Below are 21,681 nucleotides of genomic sequence, written 5' to 3'. Positions count from 1 at the left end.
AGTCATTTTTCTTTAGAAATGCGTAGAACATGCCATTAAGTTTAGGAGCTAAGGTTTCAAACAAGTTGACTAACTTTTGTAATATGACCTGTCTGATTACCTCTAAATATGGTTGTCACGCAACTGACAACTGGAGGAAGTTGAGGGAGAAGTGGCTCTTCTTCAGGGTAAAAATACTGGCTGAGGAATGCATAGTAAATTTGACATGTGAAAATCAGTTTGCCTTCACTGAAAAATCAAGGTCCTGGTTTTGCGATAGGTCTTTCCAAGGCTAAACATATAGAGTGGTTTATGAAAAATAATAAAAAAAAATACCTTGTGCTATGTCTCAGTGATACCAAGAGGTTTTCGCATTATTGGATTAGTGGAGGATTTGTGACAGACCCCTTTTTTATCTGACATTCATTGCAGTGACATGATTTTCACACACATGCCCTTCCCCCATCTAGGTTCTGGTTTTCACTTTGTATTATGTGTCAAATTCCCTTTATTCATTTTCTTGTGGAATAAACTGCTATCTTGGACGAGTGATTTTGGAAGGAGTTTTACACTGAACAATGCCAGTCTCACTTCAGCATGCTGTCATTGTCCTCCCTCCTTCGCGGTACTCCTCGGCCGATGTGCAATGGAGATGCGTTTCCTAACAAATAAGTGTTGATTCCCATGGAGAAACATTTCAGAAACTTTTAAAACCCAAGCACATAGAGTGCTTGGTGCTGGCACAGCTATTCTGCTGGATGGCTGTACTTATGGTAGGCAGGCCAAGTAGCTTTGCTGTCTCCCTATTCCATGCCTCGTGCTAACCCTGTGCTCTTTATGAATCCCGACAAAACAGCACCTCAGTTTTCACAGAACCTGAGTTGTGAAGTGTAGGGACCTACTTATTCTTATCACTCCATCCTCTGGTGAATGATGCCACCACTTTGTAGCAGCAGTGCTGTGTTCAGGCTCCTATGCCAACGGTGACAATGAGCAGGCTGTATTAGGTAGGGATTTGGCCAATCTGGGAGCGGGTACAATCTGTGACGGTACTGGGCCAGCGGCCGCCGTGCTCCGTGTGGGATGTAGGCATGGTCTGTGAGGGGGGAGCCGGGCTGCAGCAGTGGGTACGGCCTGTGAAAAGGGAGCCGGGCTGGAGGCAGTCACAGGGACGGTCGCCTTAGTGGGGGTGGCGGCGACCTCCGGCAGAGGAGTCTTGGGGAGCCAGCGCTGCGCCACTGCCGGCAGGGTCCCTATCACGGAGAGGTGTTGGGCAACTTCCAGGGCTGGAGCCGGGCCGGACGCCGGCCAGAGGGCAGGCACACGCAGACCTGGGCACCGCCGCCTTCACCCCCGGTGGGCGGCGCGGAGGTGGTGCCTCTCCTCGTGCCGGGCGCGGCCTCCCCGGGGACCCCGGGCCGGCTCCAGCCCCACTCCCGGCCCCGCTGCCTCGCACATCCTCCGGCCGCCATCTGGGCCGCGCTGATACCGTAATCGCCCCGATGCACGCCGCCGTGCCGCCCCCCCCCCGCGCCGGCGGGGCCGCGGAGCCGCGATGCTCCGTCCTTGCGCCGCAGATAAGCCGCGAGGCGCGTGAGGCGCACAAAGCTCGGGCCGCGCCGGCGCCTCTTCGTCCCTCCCGCCGCCGGAAGGTAAAATCTCCACCCGCGGGCGGGAGAGGCGGAGAGGCGGGCGGGGGGACACCCCTCGCCGCCTCACACCGCCCGGCCCGGGTGGCCCGCTCCGGCTCCCTCGGCGCTGCACAAGTCGATAGGAGCGGGGAGAAGTGAAGATGTGACCACTTATTATCTCCCCCGGAGCGGGCGGGGGATTTACGGGCAGAGATTAGCCGGCGGGGAGACGGGATCTGCCTTTTGTTGTGCTGCCTCCCCCCGCCCCCGGGCAGCTCCGAGGGGAGCGGAGCGGGCTCGCCTGCCGGGCTGGCCGCGGGGAGGGAGGAGGTGGCCGCAGAACAAAGGTTGTGACTAAGGGACCCCACTTTAAACACATCCCGAGAAGCAGAGAGTGCCACGTCTGGGTGTCTGGCGGGACGGGGTGAAGGAGCCCCAGCCTGGGGTGGCAGCGGGGCCGAGGGGATGTGACAGCCCCGGCGTGTCACGCCCGGGTACCCAGCGCTCACTCCTGGGGTGGTTTCAATGAAGGCTCCTGACTTCCAAAATCCTCGCAGAGGATGTCAGCGGGCTTCAGGAAAAGTGGCCTCTTTGCTCTTTCTTTTTTGTTGTGTCGGATGGACTTCTGGTGGTGCTTTTTAAGTTCTCTTCCAGATTAAAATGAATTGCATGCTCAGTGTATGCACGCACGCTGCTTTAGCAAACGGCTTTATCAGTGGTCATATCTTAAAGCAACGTTAAACAATTACCTTTATATTTAAAAGTTTGAAATATTTATACTGCCGTTTCACTTTGTCAAGTGTTTGCCCAGATAGATATATAGATATGATCTGGTAACTAAAAGCCTAATTAAAATTTGTTTAAAGCCAGGGGGGCATGTATTCTTGTTGACAGCAGCAGATCGATAGGGTAAGACAATAGAGCCCCATTATTTTACTTCCATTGACTGAACATATTGACATTTCAGGTTTGCTGTTGCCTCAGTGAGCATGATGAAACACTGAAATTCATGAACCAACTGTCTGGAGTGGCACATATATTACTGTATGTCATCTCTGCCTTCAGGTTACCTTATCACTGAAGCAGAATGGTAATGGATGGCAGCAGAGTACTTCGGGGGGGGTGAGGGCTCTATCAGTTAAGAAGCTGACACATAGTAGGTTTCAGGAGTATCTTTTAATTACACCTAGAATTACGTACAAAAGAAGATGGTCCTTGTTACCTGCTGCTGCGCTTCAGAGTTTACAGGCTCAGAAGCAGACGAGATAACAAGGTACTTATGTGTGATTTTTTATATACGTGACTTGATACCTTTAACTTTTGCAGGAGCCCAAAGATTTCTGGTTGTGCTGTTTGCATGCTTGCCATGTTCACCAGTGGCAGCATTTCAACCCAGTCTTGATGCTCAAGTTCTAGAGCATCTGCTAGACCTTCTCCCAGTCTGAAGACTGCAAAGGAAACAAAGAACAACTTTGAAATAAATAAATAAATGCCCTTTGAATTTCTCTCCCCTCAACATGTTCAAACAACAGTGCTTAGAGAATTCAATGCAGTGACACTATAGTGGAATGAAACATACATGCATATCTGTATATCTATATATTCACGCACACACGCGTTGTTTCCTTGCTATAAGCACCATAAAAAGAAATGTCTGTGCAATATGTGCACATGAATGCATAATTGTATATATCAGTTTATATGATTGCATATAAATGTGTATATAAAGAAGACCCCTGTTTTCAGAGCATACCATGTGTTTATTATTTCAGGGGCTTTCACATCATCTTTAAAATCTAGCTGACTGTAGAATGAAACCCATAAAGGTACTGAAGAGATAGAGATTGAAATTAATTTAAAGCATACAAACAGCAAATACAGAGGAGCTGTTACGATTTAACTAATTTTTAAAAGTAAGTGGACTGAAAATATAAAGTGTATTTTGTGTGCCATCTACTCAGCAATTGTTGCCATCAAGTGGACTGCTGATGCCCTTTAAGATGGTAAAAAGAAAACTAGTCCTTTATACCATTTTCCTGAAAATGTTAGGTTTCTGTTTGATCAGCAGGTGCTGTTGAGATGAAAGCCATGTGTAAATTTTCAGAAGGCCAAAAGTGTCAATTCAGAAAAGGAAAGTGATAAGAGAAAATGCAATCAGTTTTCCTGTTTTCAATTTGTGCAGGATTTGAAGAGCTGTTTTGTTAAACTGCTACATCTGCTCCAATATGAATATTGAACTACTTCCACTAAAAATAACACCCTATAATTTGGAAGCCATTGCAATCTTTTGTTAATGCAAGTGGGTTATTTGAAAAAAAAAATCTATTCTGAAAAATCTCCTGCCTAATGTGCATTTTTGTTTATCGGCACTTTTATCTTCAGCAGATAAAGTGGCATTATGCAATTAGGACCATATCTATTTGAACTGGAAAAATGACACTGGATAGCTGAATGTCACTATGTTGGTAAAAGGATTTAACTCGTACTTTTAAAATAATTTTATTAATAAACTATGATTGTATCTTAAAATGACATGTGGCTGTTTCCCCATTGCAGCAATACAGCTTTACTTACTGCTGAGGACCTTGAGCAATGTAAAGGATGTTCAGTATATGACACAACATTCTTTGGCTTGTTTCATTTCTGATACACCTGCAAATCTTAAGTTTAGGCTCATCAAGGACATTTTAGTTAATGGGGATTTTGGTGTAACTTTTTCCTTGGTAAATGAAATGATGGAGTCATATTTGAATGCATATATACAAATATATTCACAGTTGTGGAGCTGCTAATCCAAGTGAGTTCTATGACTTGGAAAGCATAGTATTAATAGAACATGCATTTTCTGTCCTAAGCATCCTTGGAGAACATAACACTGTTGCTTTTTAATTTAAAAAAAACCACCAAAAAACAAATCACCAACAAAAAACCCCAACAATAACCTAATGGAAAATATATGTGTTTGTTAATTTTATAAATAAGGATCTAAATGAAGAAGGGATAACTCACTGTTACATCTATGGAACCCTGTGTACATAACATGAGTAACCGTGCAGAATAGAATGAGAGCTTTTATTGCTTTATTTCAACATAGAGAATTACCCGGTTTTAATACTAGAATGGGTTTTAGCTGTTGAATTCTAATCTAATCTAGTAGTCAGGGACTAATATTTTTGGTAGGTGTCTGCATGGGAAACGGCCTTGCTGATGCTTCTGTTTGGTTTTGCAATTGGATTTGTACACTTTTGACCTTGGGGGATTTTCCTCAAAGTGATCTACAGATCCGAAATAATTAAAATTCAATAAACTGAAATTTAAATATAGAATGGATTCTGTGCAAGATCCGTGCTTGTGGTAGGTTGTCTAGAAGTCTGTGGCATGCCTACTTTATAGTTTGTATTCTCCAGCATAACTGTGTGCACACATGTGCATAAATTTATGTTGAATGACAGAGGGATAATTATTTATACAGATTTTATCCAAAACTCTGTGCTCTCCTGAAACATAACAAAAAGCCTCCCTCCCCAGAAGAGTGTTTACATCCCGTGACAGTCACTAGATTCAAATCTTCTCAACATGAAAGTTGTTTCCTTTCCTCCAAACCTTCTTTTCCCCAACAAAGCTAACCCTGTTAAACCTCACCTTCTGTGGGATGTATACATAGTTATAGACATATGTACGAGAAGTAAATATTACAGAAAACATGGCCGATTGGGGCAAAATGTCTGTAGCCTTAAATAGCTGGTGATATCTGCCAACAGCAGGAGCGGCGCTGAGGAGGCCCTACCTCGGCTGACCCGGTGATGTGAGAGCCTTGGGGAGCCTCGCGTTCGTGCTCGGTGCCTACGTGGGGCTTTCTGCTCGCAGATACTGCCGAGCAAATGCTCTGGCGCAGTGTGTGAGAGCAGAGACTGCCTACCTGAAGAGTTTTGAAACCAAGGAGCTTTTTACTTTGGTCGTGGGATTTTCTGGTGCTTTGCACAGGGGTTGGGGTGGAGCCCTGCTCCAAAAGAAAGATTACGGCTGCATGCAGGGTGTCCAGATTTTCTTATCTAAATGTTCTGAACACATTCATGGGAGTGTTCTGTTTTCTTAATCTTTGCCAGAAATGCTGCATACAGTTTTGCTGTTCCTGTTGAATAGTTGCCATATTTAACTCCACTGGTTGTGAATGGAAATGTGAATACTTTAATGTTCCCTCTCATTTTCTGTAACACATTTTGGGATGCCTGGAAAAGGAAGGCATCCTAGATACTCAAAAGTATTTCAGAATACACAAAAAGAATTTAATAGAAGTTCTGCAACTTGGGTTTGTTTATATGTAGTTTTTGGGCATGTGTGATATGTTGACTTATTTAAGGGATATGTTTTTATACTCAGTATTATTTCTTGAATGTAGTGTCCGTGAAAGTACAGTTGTGTTGTACAGAACTGTACAGCAACAATATTCCTGCACGATCCCATATTGTAATGTACTTATTTGGGATACTCATGGGATAGCTCATGATTTCTTTAATCATTTTGGAAGGCATTTGATTCATTTTTATGTTTATCAAGACACGTATACTCTGGCCCTTATAGTAAAGTAAACGTGGAAGGTTCATGGAGGATAGATAATAGGTTCTTTTGGAAATTATGCTGCAGTCTGGAAAGACAGAAGACTCCACCTAGTGGAGTGGAACTAATATGCACATGGTGGCGGGCAGCGGTGTGTAATAAAATAGGTATCATTTATGGAGAGCCAAGTTGCTACAGAGAGTAAAGCCCAGGAATTCAGACAAGCATCTGAGATGATGGTTGTATGACCATTACAAATTGTAGGCTGTAGTTACTTTTGGAGCTCCAGGAGGCTTATGTGTGTCTGCCATGTTGGATGTTAATACGCAGTTTGCATAACTAGAAGGCGTTAGCAGCTTTTTTCTTTTGTAGTAGTGCCTTTGGAGATCTGCTGTCTACATTTTTTGATTTCTGATGATCCCACAGGTGCCCCTTTTGGTTGTGGCCCAGGTGTCATTTTAAATACCTTGGGAAAAAAAAAAAAAGGACCAACAATTCAGCCACTGAAAAATCATCACTTTTCCCCCAGAAGTGCTTATTTTTTGGAATACCTTTTCTGTTTTTTTTTTCTTTTACTTTGGTAATGGCAGTATCAGAATGTTAGTTCTGAATGTTACCATGACAGGTTGTGTGGCATGTTGATTAAGGCTGTGTGTGTTTTCTGAGAGTCACAAAGTTTAACAAACTCTCTGATGAAGCATCAGATTATATAGTGTTTTGTGCCTGTGCTTTACTGTCCCATTGGTTTGGTCACGTTGTGCTACTGGGATGTAGTAAAAAGAATTTTAAAGCTGGAATGTGAGTGAACATTCATCCAGAGCAGCTAAGATATTGTCCTGAAATCCTCTTGGAAAATACATCCTAACACTGAATCACACATGCATTAGATAAGTTCAGGTAGAGAACTCCCCAAGACCAGCTCAGGCTTTGACAGTGAGAGGGTGAGGCTGTTGCCAGAAAATGGGATGATTAGGGTGCAACAGAGGAGACAAAATGCTGCAAAGGATATTTGGGAAGAGTGCTCCAAAGGAGCACTTCCAGTGAAATCCAGGTGGGGTTTGTTGCCAGAGCCATTAAAGCATAATGGTGCCAGAAAAAGCTGCCAACAAATGTGGGAATAATGGCACCTATGGGTGTGCTGTCAGTGGATGGTATTGCCAGGATGATTTTTTATTTTATTTTAATGGTGACACTGCTAAAAGTATTTAAGGGTAATGTTATAGGAAGTGTTTTAGTGAGTGACGTCACTGGGTTCCAGGAACCATTAAGCAAAACCTGTTTCATGATGCTACTATTTATTATTTTAAAGCTTGATAGCAAACCACTTAATGCTGGAAAAGCAGGCTGCAACCTGTATTAAAGCATGCTACAGGTGGACAAGGAAACCAACCCATGGAACTGAATAGCCCAAGGTAGTTTCTGAATGTTGTACACATTTTGTGTGCACCATGGTAAATTAATACAACTCCATGGATCAGCAGAGCTTGTAAACAATGAATGAAATACTGGAGCTCAGATCTTACATGGTACTCCCATACCTAGTTCTCACTGATTACAGTGTTTCTTTAGTTAAAATGCCAGTTTGAGGAGCCGGACCTTCAGGATTTCTCTGCTCCCATCTCACGTCTGTGATCTTGACAATACTTTTTTGGATTGGTTCTCAGACTTAGATCTAGATCTCCCCCTAATAAAATGGACTAGCTCAAGTCTCAGTGTAAAGCAAGGGGATTATTTTTGAACTGTAAATCACTGACTTACCTGACAAGACTGCCATATAGAGGAAAGAAAATGTCTATTCCTTCCATAATAATGCTTGCAGATTCCTACTGAGTCCATTGGGCCAGGATTCTCAACTTGTGCATCCCAAGATCTGTTTTAAATTGTGTTTAAGCCAGCTGCCTGCTCCAGACTTCTTCCAGAGAAGTTCACAGCTACAGTAAATATCAGCTACAGTAGTTAGAAGGGGGATATTAATATGTAATTTTCCTCCCACATTCTGGGATTAACTGGTCCCACCTCTTCACCTGGGGACCTTCTGATGATAATTTTCTTTTTTTTTAGTTTGTTTGTTTGTTCATTTGTTTTTAAGTCCAGGCCTAAATTTCACTATCTCTTAGAGAGCTATTATTGGCCACTATTGTTTTTATTATTCCATGGCTTCTCTGGGAAGAGAAGGATGGGCAGGACCTCAGTGACATTGCCAGAGCAAGTCATCAGTGGCCATGTCTGCCCCTTAGGAGGTCACAGGAAACAGGTGGCTGTGTTAATTGTCCTCACTCCCAACTCTTGTCCTTCCTGGAGGGAATTTAGAAGTGGTCAGGAAGTGTCAGGCCTACTGTGTCCCCCCAGGTTCACTACTTCAGGCATTCATAATAATTTGAGGTATGTGCCAGGCAAGGGAGACTGACTGGGAATCCTTACTGTCCTTTTTAAGCTGAGTGGCTGCCTGGCTGGGAGGGCAGAATGCTGTTGCTGCAGAGTATGTTTGGGATTGCAGCTGGAATCCAGCAGAATAACAAAGAATTCAATTAAAAAAAAGAAAAAGCATTTCCCTATCATATACTGTTTTCATTCTTTCAAGATATTAATAAAACTCCTAGGTAAGCAAAGTACAAAAACTCAAGAGGTGCATGAAATATTTCTGGACACTATGATCCACTTTTATCTGGTGAGTCGAGGATGGAGAATGTCAGTTATTTTCTGCTTAGGCCAGTTTTAATTGTCTTTGTTGCAACTGCACAATCAGTAGTCTCTAAATGGCACTCAGTCCTCTGCTTTGGAAAATCAGTTAGGTTCTTGCTACCTTATTTGAGATTCTTGTTAACAACTTGCTTGGTTTTTTGAGCAGTGAAGGTGCACAGCATTGCTGAGTATCTCACTGCAAGTGTAGCGCCCAGTGCTGTAAGCCAGATTTTGAATTACCAGTAATGTTTCTTTAAAGTGTCTTTTGGAAATTATTCACTCATGTTGGAAGTGATGTGAGTTAAGTAATAAATTTACTAGTTATTTATTTGCCATATGCATTTGGGGTGAAAACTGAGCTTCTGCTCAGGTGTACTCTTCATATTACTGAGACTACTTGACTAAATAAGGTGGGCTGCAGGATTATGTGGTCGGTGAATCACACTGGTTTCTGAATCACTCTTAGAAAATACCAGCCTGAAATGCTAGCAGATAATGAACACATTGTGCTTGGACTGATACATTATTTAAAGAATAGCATTTTAAAGTAGAATATTTTGTAAAATGTTGGTTTAAGAACCATTTTGCAATTTACTTCCATCAAACCCATTGTACCAGGAAAAATACCTCCTTCAGAAGGGAAAAGGTGTCAGTATTGTGGAAGAATATCTGATTGTTATCCAGCTATTTGCTATTTAAGCTCCCTTCTTTTCAGTGCAAGGAGATCAGCTGACAACAGCAGCAACCAAATCATGTTTGCAGCTGGGCAATTACAGTAGACCCTAAGATCTGCAACTGTCAACCATGAACACAGATGCCTTCAAAGTTCTGTTTTTCTTCCGTGTGGAAGTCGTTGGCATGGAACAGATGCCTTCATTTTGGAGAAACCAACTGCTGGATATAATTGGTTCTCTCTTGTCTTGTCCTCTAGGGACAGTCTCTCGCAGATGAAATTAGATGAGAGGGGGAAAAAAAAGACACAGGCACACACACTCGCACATGACATGAAGCAGGAGTTTTCAGGATCCCTCTCTGTTTTGTCACGTGGAACTGTTTTCAGCTGGAAGATTTCATTCCATTTTTAGCACTCTGCACACACACATGATGATGATGCTATATGAAAAACATGCAAATGAAAATATGTATCTGGCCAAAGTTTATTATTAATCTAGGCATGCTTGTTTAGAAATAAGACAAGCATATCCATCCCATATTACTTAAGTGTTAAATGTTGACTTCCGTGATATCTATTTGTGCTGCAGTCTCAAATTTAAAGTTAAGTCTCAGAACAGACAAGATGCTTTAAAAACTGTTTGGTTGCAGTGGTGGAATCAAAGTTTTTTATCAAATGATTTGATAATTATTAACATGGGAGGAAAAAACAAGTAGCAGACTTCAAAATTCACCTAGCATTACAGGCATTCAATTAAGAAGGCATCTTTAAAGGAACTTCAGCAGAGTTAGTCTGATGGACACCTGTGATGTGCTGTTTCACATAATAGGAAAGGGAGCCTTGTGGTAGGGTACTGAAGTGGCTGTGGCCTCTTACTGTGGACACCAAAAATGAGATGATGGCAAATGGACTTGAAGGGTATAGCAGAGAGGGAGAATCTGCTTACCCTGTGCCTGTCAAAGGGTCTCTGTCATCCCCTCTCTGCCTCGGTGTAACAGCTACCAAACCATTGTGGTTTTTGTTACTTAATTATGCTATTAAAATAAATTTATACCAACTTTAGGTTACCTTAATAAGCTCAGTTGTGAACTCTGACAGTCAGGTAGAGCTGTGTATTCTTGGGTAGACTGGGTGCAGTAGGGATCAGGGGCAGCCAGGAAATAAAACTGCCACTACTGGTACCCAAGACCCTGGAGGCCTCATCTCTGCCTTTTCTCTCTTAAGTTTTATTTCCGAGTACAAGTTGGGGGTTTTGGATTTGCTTGTGGTTCTTTTTTTTTTTTTGGTTTTAATATAATTGCAGTTTGAGGTATCAGTCCCTATTTTACATGATGCATTTACTACTACTGTGATAGTAATGTCACCAGCAGTGAAAACTGACAGGAGTTGCCTCGGTCCTGCCTTGGTAGACTTGGTAAAAGGCAGTTTAGACACTTGATGTGGCTGGATAGCTGCCCTGCGCTGTGCTCCTTTGTTTCCTGCTAACCCCCGGGGGCTGTGTGGGTGGAGGGACTTCCAGCAGTTAGGAGGAAGCCCCAGGTAAACTTGTTTTTGAACGGATGACTCTTCAGCTTTTATAGAGAGAGATTCTTTGCTGTAGGACTCCAGTTCTGATTCACAGAACTTGAGTGTGACAGTGTGCTTGCTCTTAGCATTGTATTTCGGAAGAACCGCATATTAAAGGGGAAATTTAACTGGGGAAGTGCTTAGGTGATGAAGGGATTTCTGGCAGTAACTAGGAAGTACAATAATGGTTCATTTCATTTGAGGCTGATCCTGATATTTGTAGTCCTTACATCCTATTAATTCCTTGAAAGATAAGCTGATACAAGCATGATTTGCCAGGGCCAATGGCTCTTTCTAAAAGTCTTGGCTCAGGTTATACCCCCCTTCTCTACACATATAAGATAAAAGCACTGTGAATATGAGGTTAACTGAATTCAAATAGAAGACTCTCTAGAGTTATTGCATTCCTTAGAAAATAAATACATTTCTCATATGGTTGAGATTGATCAAAAAAGTGTTCTGTATGCCAGTGATTACATTCCCATCTGTGATTAAGGTTTTCTGTCTGCATCTGGTTTTCACATTATATTTCTGTAACAAGAATCCTTTATATGGCAGAGTTCACTCTCTGTATTTTCTATTAGCTGCAGCTTGAACTACTGCACGGATCGCAGATTTACACATGTGGTTTTCATTACTTCATACCATTGAGAAAAAGTAATATTTGTTTGGGAAAGTATGTTTTTCAAAATTTCCATGGTAATACAACATGTTGATCCTTTTTTATAACACTCATGTAAGACTACAAATTGTTTGAGGCATTCTGCTTTCACTGAAGTTCAGACATTAGACAGTTTTGCATGTACATGCGAACAACAGCAGAAGTTTAAAATTCAGGAAGCAAAAATACATTTAAAGAAGGAGATTAGTGTAGAATGGGTATAGCAAAATGCATCCATCACTTTGGAAAATGTGGCAAATAGAAAAAATGAACATGGGCCTGAAACAAAGGAATAGTAGCAAATTGATGTCTTCATTGTAAAGTGGATGACATTTTTTGTTTTTTTTTTTTTAATCAGAACTTTTTAACAATAAGATGTTTAAAATCTTTTACCAGCTATGGAAAATGAGTATGCTATTCAGCAGAAATATTGAATTTTTATATATTACATAGTTTAACATATTTGACCATAATTGTTTCTAGTGGCCAAATTAGAAAAGGTTAGCAAAACATGAATATATCTTTACAAATGTGTAACTCTGAGTCCAAAATATGATGTATTCCACCATAAGACAGTATTTCAGCCAGATTGTACTGTTGTCACTTGGTAGAAAACTTAATGTTTAAATTATCTCAGTGAAATTAATAGGGCCACTTGGTCAGTGGAGAATTTTTCAGTTTTGCTAGGGTTTATGGGTTTATGACCATAAAAATCAGATTAAACAATAACAACAATTCAGAGAATGCTGTATGCATTTATGGAAATTTAAAGTGTTATGCAAAAGTCTGGGCAATTGAAAAGTACACAATTCATGCTAGAGGCACAACTGAAAGGTAAATTTATTGCCTATGTAAGAACATTGTGACAACTAGAGAATTACATACAAAATAAAAATAATTTTATTAAACTAGTTATTGTACCCAAGTTGTGGAGTCCTAACCACATTTTGGAGGTTATTTTCCAAATGCCAGAGGCAGTTGTGTCAGTTTGAGAGCTCCACAGTTGCCAAATTCTGGGTAGAGTCCTGCAGTCCTTACCACTTGTTTTCACTGAAATCAGTGGAATTTTGGCTTCTCTCAGGACTGTGGGGAAATGTCCGACCACGACCGCTGGAAAGAAAGAAAGGACTTTGGTGAATTCCTTTGTTCTGTAACCTTAACTTTAACTTGGGAAGGTTTGTTTTGATTTGAAAGGGTGCTTGTTTGTGGGAAAGATTGCAATTTCTAGCACAAACACAAATGTGATCTTTTGCAAATGCCCTTGGGCAATGAATTTTTTTTGCAGAAAGATCTAGTGCAGGAGAGGGCTGGGGCTGGATTCTGGGTTAGATGCATGAGCTGCGGCCGGATCCTTGTGCATGCTTAACTTGATGTCCCAAAATACTTGAACAGTCATTGCAGATTGAAGCATGTACGTAACTGTGTGTGCTTGGCTCTGAAAAAACTTTCTTCTTGACATAATTATGAACCCCTGAAAAGCATATTAATGCCTTGGAAAAACTGACAACACTGTGATACAGACTTACACAAATGGCAGAGTATTTGTGTAACCCAAATAAACAGGTTTTTTAGGTGTTGGAGTGGGAGGGAAATTGCCTTTTCAAAAGTGGGAAGATGATTTGTAAATATATCAATAGCTTTTTGATCTTCCTTTCTTTAAATGTGTTTGCTGTTACAACTTACAAATCCAATTTAGTATTAGTGATGTGTAAATTGGAAGATCTCTATTTTTAGTAAACATTTTGATTTAATAAATGATTCTCTAGAGCTTCTGTTGAACCAGGTAAAGTATGTAATATTTTATATTATGTGAATGTATTTAAACCTAAGCATTTTTACAGAATTAACTGATGGGTAGATTATAGGCTGCCCTTAATTTTTTGGCTTCTATATATCAGCTGTTTTAACTGAGCAAATTATGAAACTACCTTTGTTGAAAAATTAATACAGTTTTAAAGTACTACCTTATATTAGCTAAGAAAATGTTGTTACTTGGTTTAGAATAATGTTTCTGTCTTCCCTATTTTATTTAAGACTACTGTTATCATGTAAATGAAGGGGTGTGGTGCTTCAAACTGGCTGTGATATATGCTTTTTTTTTTTTTTTCCATTTGTTGTTGTCAATAGAAAAGATTGATCTCTGGGCTGGTGAACATAATATCTGTCCCAGTCAGAAAAGGAAAGAGGAAATTAGCAGAGCCATTGGTGGAGAATGATATCTGTCAAAAGAAACACTTGGAGAGCACTGAGTTTAGTGATAGGTGACTGCCGGAAAAAAGGGAACTTTGAATTTTGTCAAGGTAAGGAACAGAAACATATTTGACTTTATAATGTGAATACCTTTTAGAAGTTATTCGTGTGTATATAATGACTGTACCTTGCCTTGTAAACTGTACTGAAAAAAGAAATCTTTCCCTTTAGCTCCAAAGAGTCTGCCTAAATCAATGAAGGTGCTGTCCTTGTTTAATACAAGTGAGAAAAGAGTACTGCAATGCTAATAAAATACATCAGTCATGACTTTTAGAAAATCTTAAATACATATATGTGAAATTTTTAACTTTGGGGTTACTTTTGTGTTTTTAATGACATAGTTGCTCTTTATGTGTCACATTAATATTACTAGGCTGGGTTGTAAAAATAGTGACTTTAAGTTTTCTGAACTGTGAATTGGAATAGTAATTGCAACCAGGTTAAGAGATAGTTGTAATCACATTGGCAAAATGGTTGTTTGTAATTTAGTGGAATCCTCTGGTAAACTCATTGCATCAAACTAGGAATCTGTGATAAATTTGATTGAGATGATAATGAGAATGGATATTTCTGCTTCTTGTGTGCAAAGATTTTTACCATACTAGAAAAGTAAATCTGCTATTGCTGGACAAAATTTCTAGATAACCTATGACAGTCTTGAACTACATTTTTTTCTTCTAAAATGGTGTGTGTCTGGATGGCAAGCAATGGCTAAACTGATTTTAAGTGCTTTCCAACATTTGGATAATTTTCTTTCTCAGTGTTGGACCATACCACCTGACATAACTTTGATAGAGTATGGTACCAAAATAAGATGAATGGTGTCTGAGTACTCTTGGCTTTGCCCTGGAGAGTTTTAAAGGTAGCTCAGCCTTGATCATATTACTTGTTTTCCCACCTGTGACACCATGGCCCATGCTGCTCTGCCTGTGGGGTGTGGAGAGATGGAGAACAGCTGAAAGAGCCAGTGGGAGCCTCTGCACATCACCTTATGGCAAGGGCTAGGCCTGAGGTTTTGTGCACCAGTGTGAACATACTTTTAAAAAATTAATTCCTAATAAAAATGAAGTGGCATTCTAACTTGAGTTCCTAGCTCAGTTTAAAACAAATAAATGCTTCTGTGGACCTTCATGTATTCAGGCAGCACTGGAAGAGAATGAATAATCTTAGCAGGGTTTCTTCTTATGTTTTGATTTTGCTTATCTAGCAGTATATAGCTTCTGACTAATTTCTCCTTTTCACTATCTACAGTCTTGTTTTTCAAAGTGCAAATGTACCCTGTACATGTGGTCGTTGGTTGGTTTCTTTTGCCATATGGGTCTTCCTAAAGGATTTTAAAAATAAATAAATGTAAAAGGAAAGATGTCATGCCTGAAGCATGCGGTGCTGGCATACTAATGGGAAGTTTATTGTGGTTTATTGCTATCAGAGCATGTGCAAGATAATGGAAATTTCCTACGACTTGGGAGAAAGGCTTATTTTCTAATACCATTAATTTAAAGAAAGGGAATTAATATGACTAAAATTCTCTTCATCTCTACAAAGTCCTACTGATCTGATGGTTGCTGAAGTATTCATAAAAGGGAGGGAACAGCACCTTATCCCTCCTGTTCACTGTTTTGCAGGTTGTGCTCTCTGTATTGTCTGGGTGCAGGCACATCTCTGCCATGGTGAAGTTGCTGTATACTGCATGATTCCCTTCCCTGTGCAGTTCTATCTAATTGTAGCCTTATACCTAAATAAACACATCTCTCTGTGACACCTCTTACAGAGTTAACAATATTGTGTAGTTTTCACCTTGGTAATGAAGAATTCAAAACTCCTTTGTAGCTCTTAGAGAGAGTGATCAGTGGTGGTTAACAGTTCTTAGATCTTTGTCATTCCCATTTTGACATTTACTTGAATTGAGGTGACTGGGTAAGGTGTCTACATCTGGATGTATTTGTGACATGCTCAAAAATTTTAGTCTTAAATGGCTAAGAAGCTCCACATTTTCAGTGATTTTTTTGTTTTAAATTTCAGTTTTAAATAACTAGAGATGAAGCCAACACTGAGCTTAACTTACGGACTATGCTGTGCCCAAGAAGATTTGACTTGCTATTTGGAGCCTAATGGAGTAAAAGGAGGAAAAAAAAAAAAAAGTGTTTTGAGTTTATTGCCTCCTTGAAGCAATGGCGTCTTGTAGCAATGACTACTGCTGATGTGAGCCCTTTCAAGCATCCTCATTTTTGTTTTGCTATTGCAAAGGCATCTTCTCTTGCCTTCCTTTTTATCTTCAACACAATTGTTTGCTTACCAATGTGTCTTAATAGTACAGTGAAAATAATAAAGTCCCCTTCAAACATACCACAGATGGAAAAGAGTTTGCAACTGTATTATAGACAGTGAATTGTACTTCCAATCAGAATTTCATCTGTTCATGTGGTGCACACCTGTGGCTTGCTGGCATTCCTCTTGATTGGAGTGTGAGAGAGCTTAATGAAAAACAAAGCCAGGATGACAAGGAGAGGCTACTCCACAGCAAACATGGGTTACTTCACATTAGTAAGAAAGTGAAATTCGAAATACTGCTTTGGAGACAGCTCCCTGGTATGTGGGAGCATGTGTGGGTTACCTGCAAAGGACACTGGTGCCCTGCTTGCTGCTACCTTGCAAATAAAGCATTTTTCTCTCTAGGTCAGGTTGATTTGGGCCAGTTGAGAGTATAGCTGATTTCTCCAGCTCGCTTTCTGAGTCAGTAAGAGTATCCTGGGCAGGAATCCAGCTTTTGAAGTACAAAGAAAATAACCCATAATCTATATAAAACGCTAGCGGATGGGGAAGGGAGGAAATTTACAGAGAATAAGTGAGTTTGAGAACAACTGTGTTAAAAGTAGAATGTAAGGGGAATGTGTGTGTTTGACATTAGTATTTATTTTAATTTGAAAATACGGTCTTTGAAACCTTTGAGGTGAACAGAGGACAAGCTCTTGTAATATGATATATTTATTAGTAAACTGAAACCAAGTGCTCCAGTTCGAGTTCCTTTTTCAAAGTGATTTTTTTCCCCCCGAATTTGCAGAGTTTGGGCTCCCTCTCTGTGCTCCCCCTCCCTGCTCCCCCTCAATGTAATGTGTCTCTGATAACATTAATGGGCTTTGCCCCACATGGAGCAGCAAGTGTATTGTACCACTGCTCACTGATCCCGGGTCAGTGTGATGCGTGAAATCAATTTATTTGAATCTCTTTGCCTGTATAGGAATTTGGCAGCATGCCAGTTGTTTTCATTTAATGTTCTTTGTGTTGAACACAGACAAGCAGGCATGCTTTTGTACTCCTCTTTCTTCTGGGCTCTTCTCTTTTCAGCCAATATTCTATTCTGTGGATTTTTCAGAAAGAAGTAGGAATGTGTTACCTTTTTAAAAAATAATTTTTGTTTAAATAGCCTTTCAAGAGCGTAGAAACTAGGTCAGTTACAGAGCAGCCTTGTGTAGGCTTTTCTGCTAAGTATAGGTGGTAACACCTGCCCTTTACCATTTCTGAAATTTGGGGAAAAAGAGAAAACCCTGGTCTATTTTTCTAATGCCCAGGTCTATGATTTACGTCCTCTTGTAAGACAAAGACTCTCCAGTAATGCTTAAATCAGAAGAATTTTATTTCTAAATAAGTGAATGTCTGTCTGTTGGCTGGACAAATTGGCAATATGTTTCAGGATCTTTTTGAGTAATGACCTTAAACTGAACATTAATTTGGGAATCCCTTGCCTCATCTTTCTCTCTGTTCATCCCCTCCCCCCCAATAAATTTAATATTTTGAATGGCTAACTGAAGAACAGCTACACCCAAGAACCCATTTATTTCCTTTTTTCCTTCTTTTTTTTTTTTTTTTTTTTTTTTTTTTTTTTTTTTTTTTAATGAGAAATCAAGGTGTGTGGAACAGAGCAAATAATGTAGCCCTTCGTAAACTGGGGATGGGGGAGGCAGGGAATAGCAGTAGATGTTTCCAGAGGATTTGTTTTAGAGCCCGGTGTCGGGAGAGGCAGAAGCAGCAGGACAAGGCTCTGCCGGTGCTTGGGGTGGCTGGTGCGGAAGTTGATGTGCAGAACCGTGGAGCCGCGGCGCAGGGGTCAGACTCGTACACATCAGCCCCGTTTCCTTGTTTAATTACCTGAAGAGCAAAACATCCAGGCTGGGAGTGTGTGAAAACCCAGTATCTCGATCAGCAGTTTGCTGCTCTGACATCCTGCGAGGCCAGCCCCGTCTGTCCGCAAACGTCAGGGCTGGTTCCTGACAGGGGGCTATCTCTGCCGGGCCTCGGTTCCTTCCATTCAGGAGGCATTGTGTGGAAGAGGGTTTGGTCAGGAATTTGAGGTTCCTGCCGGTTCTTCCAGCCCAGACAACCCTGTGACAGATAGGCATGATTTTTTTTCTTTTAAAGAATAATAATAATAATAAAGAAAAAAATTGGCTCTTTTTAGTCTTTCCCTTGTGATTCTGGCATTGGTATAACACTGACTGAAGCAAAACATTAACCCCTTTTCTTCTTAATTTGCGTCTTTTTTCTTCTATTTGATTCTTTCTTCTCTTGCTTGACCTCTTATTTTCAGAAATCAAATCTTCTGAGGAGCAAATTATTTGAGGTGGATTTTGTTCTATGCAACAGTTATCCTTTTGAAAATGGTATTTATTTCATAGTTCTCATTTATGTAATCATCATGCTTGGCATAATAAGTTTATCATTTTAAGTGTGCTTGGCAGCATTATTTTTCTTTGTCCCCTGGATTCAAACCAAGCTAGTGTTTGTTTCTGGCCCATTAAAACAGTAATGGCAGCTATCAGTGCTTCCATTCTCATTATCCATATGATTTTCTTAAAAGTTTTAGAGTCTGGTGTTCAATTTTAAAGTGCTGGGATAGGGTCAGTTATAGTCCTTGCTCCTAATAGCTGCTGTTTGCTGAGGTCACAGACAGTGTTCAGGATTGGGTCCATAGATGGATATGTTCCATTAGGGTGTAAAGCTGCTCCCTATAGCTGAAAGATGCTGTATGTTTACATGGGCAAAGGTCTTGAATAGGTGTTTGGTTGTTTTGGAGTTGTTTGTTTATTTTGTTTTTGTTTTGGTTTGGTTTTTTTTAATGTGTATGTGTGAAGAATTGAAGTACAACTTCTTGTTTGAATGATAACTGAAGAATATGACACTTATTTGTACAATCTCAGTACTTGGGTTTATAACATAGTGGTGTTAATAGTTGTACTGGTAGAACTTAAAATCACTCGGTACAAGTAGTAGAGGGAGGCAACATAATTAATAAAGGCTTCCAGCAGAAATGAGTGTAGCATGTGACTATTGCCGTTTATTGTTGTGGGCAGAAGCTGGTCCAAGAAAGATACTTGTGGTTGCAGGAGGAGAGAAGGAGAGCTGGAAATTAACTAAGGTTTCATTTTCTTTCATTCTGAAGGCTTTTGGTCCAGTCTGTAGAGTTATGCCCCCAGGCTCAGCATACATATTAATGTGCTAGAGGTTTTGGGTGTTTCGTAGGTGAGATTGAAATCTTTTCAGTTAGGTAGTTTTTCCCTGCTAATATGTAATTGGAAATTTTTGTAAAACAAAAATAAGGGCATACTTTTCTTCTTGCATGCAAACATTACAGGTAAGTATTTTGGGGACCCTTGAGTGAAGGAGGTAGCCTTCAGTGTGCATATGCAGTCACAGACAGGAGCCAGCTACAGAGCAGGTGGACCAAAGGGTCATTGTCATCTATTGTGTCACTAATCCCCCACCTGAAAAGCATTTTCAGGGGATGGTGCAACGAAAGAGCTGTAACAGTGTTATTAGATTTATAATTGTGATCTAATGAACTCTTAAATATGTACAATAATTCTTCACCTTTAGAATCAGGCCCCTTTCTTCAGTACAAACTCCCTAGGTTACTCTGGTGTAAAGGTGCCTTTAAGTAAAAGTGGATTACTTACACATGTAGTTTTAAATGTCTGTCTTGTCATATTGTAAAGAAGCCATTATTTAAATAAGCATTGCTTGTATTTGTAGGATGAAAAAAAAGATGGTTTATGCATTATGGTCAGTCTCATGTTCTTAAATGGAACATGACATATGTACAGGGTTTGTACATATGAGGGAAATTATATGTCTCTGTGAAAGCACTATCTGTTAGTTGAACCTTTACATGTCATATAAGTTGTGTCCCTATTTTCCAGTGGTTTAGTTGCCTTTATTTATTTTTTTTTTGCAGAGTTCATAATCCAATGAACTGTCCATGACCTCTAGCCAACCATTGCCCGCCTCAACCAGCAGTCCATTAAATGAAAAGTTCACCATGGACGTATGGTGACAGCAACCACCACATTGTCTTTCCTCCTAACCATTGGGTGTCTAGAGCCTCTTTGAAAATAACAAATAACAAATGTTAGCCTTTACACCAGGGTTGCCACTCGAAAATTCCTTGGGATAATGGTTTTAAATCAGCAATCTCTTTGAAAAAATATTTATCTTGGCCATCTCCAAAAGCCTCTGCTGTGATAATCTTGCTTAAGGAAAGTTCTTGCAGATAGTAGTTCCCAAGGTGGTTTGGGTTTTGTTAAAACTGGCACCTTGCATTGTGCCCAGACATTTACTGCTCCACTTTGCAGATACTCTCCTAGTGTAAAGTGGTGTAATTTGCTCTTGGTATGAAATTCCACTTCATAATCACTTCTGTATTTTTCTGCTTCTCTTCTGAATGGCTACAATGAAGCACCATGTGGAGTACAACACCATTAGATAAAGTGAAATTATATTTAGAGGCCTGTGTTCCTCAAGGCTTCTCCCAGTTCCTAAAGAAACAAAGATTTTGTATTTTAATTTTTTTTTAGCGATGATGGGATTCATCTGGGTCAGACTAGAAGCACAGAGATTAGAACAACACATGGTGCTTCCAGGGAGCTTGATGTACTCCTTCAATAGCACTTTAAGTGAATACTGTTCTGGCTTAGTTTTGTAATGGAAACCTAGCTGGCACCTGGTTTTCCCTCAGTGTTAGAGTGCTGGTTGTTGCTATTCAATGTATGTGCTAATTGAGGGTCATATTTGATGGTAGTACTCACACCTTGGAATTCCGGAACTTCTTTTAGCTGTCAAGGTTGGTAGAGGTGGGGGAGGATAACTGTCCAAGGCAGCTGGAGCAGAGGCAGGTCATGTAGTGAGTTGGAGAAGAGGGATGTCTAGCAGAGTGAGAAGGTGGCCCCAGAGTCATGAATTTAGGAGTAGGTCTGGTGCCAGAGAGAAAACAAGAGGACGGTGATTCGAAAAGTGAGAGAAAAATGTGATGGAAGGTATAACTAAGGAAACAATGGAAAGAAAAGGATATTACTAAAATCAGCACCTTCCTTTTGTCACTTACAAACAATAATGCCTTTCTATCATCAAAGGTTGAACAAGTTTGTGTACTGATTCTGCTGTGTTTCCAGATGCTTAACTGCATTAGAGCAGTTCACTTGGTAATACTCCCTGGCATTTTAACAATTACAGGGTCTGCCAGTGGGTTGTCCTATTATAACTGTGAGAAAACTCATCCATAAAAGAACCACCATTCTTTTTGGACTTAGTTCTCTTCATGTAAAAATCTGCCCCTCTTGCCTCTCTTCCATTAGATCTCCTAATTCATCAGGGAAACAGAAAATACTTGATGATAAGGGAACTTTCTCACC

General features: G+C 40.4%; 1 protein-coding gene across 3 annotated transcripts in view; it reads left to right on the top strand.

The window, feature by feature from the left end:
• Positions 1–21,681, top strand: part of RUNX1T1 (RUNX1 partner transcriptional co-repressor 1) — a 115,261-nt gene that overhangs the window by 6,160 nt on the left and 87,420 nt on the right. Inside the window, exon 2 of one of the 3 annotated variants that reach the window (XM_059863509.1) lies at positions 13,877–14,049. The exons of 1 other annotated variant lie outside the window; for it this stretch is intronic. In XM_059863509.1, coding sequence (XP_059719492.1) covers positions 13,962–14,049 — 88 coding nt within the window. In that variant the 5' untranslated portion in view covers positions 13,877–13,961. Of the gene's footprint in view, positions 1–1,612; positions 1,632–13,876; positions 14,050–21,681 lie in introns of those variants that run through there. One more of the 3 variants, XM_059863541.1, reaches the window with a different exon arrangement.

Source organism: Haemorhous mexicanus, chromosome 1, assembly GCF_027477595.1.
Source record: "Haemorhous mexicanus isolate bHaeMex1 chromosome 1, bHaeMex1.pri, whole genome shotgun sequence".
Classification (NCBI taxonomy): Eukaryota; Metazoa; Chordata; class Aves; order Passeriformes; family Fringillidae; genus Haemorhous; species Haemorhous mexicanus.
Note: the sequence above shows the minus strand (reverse complement) of the source record. Positions and strands in the feature narration are given on the sequence as shown.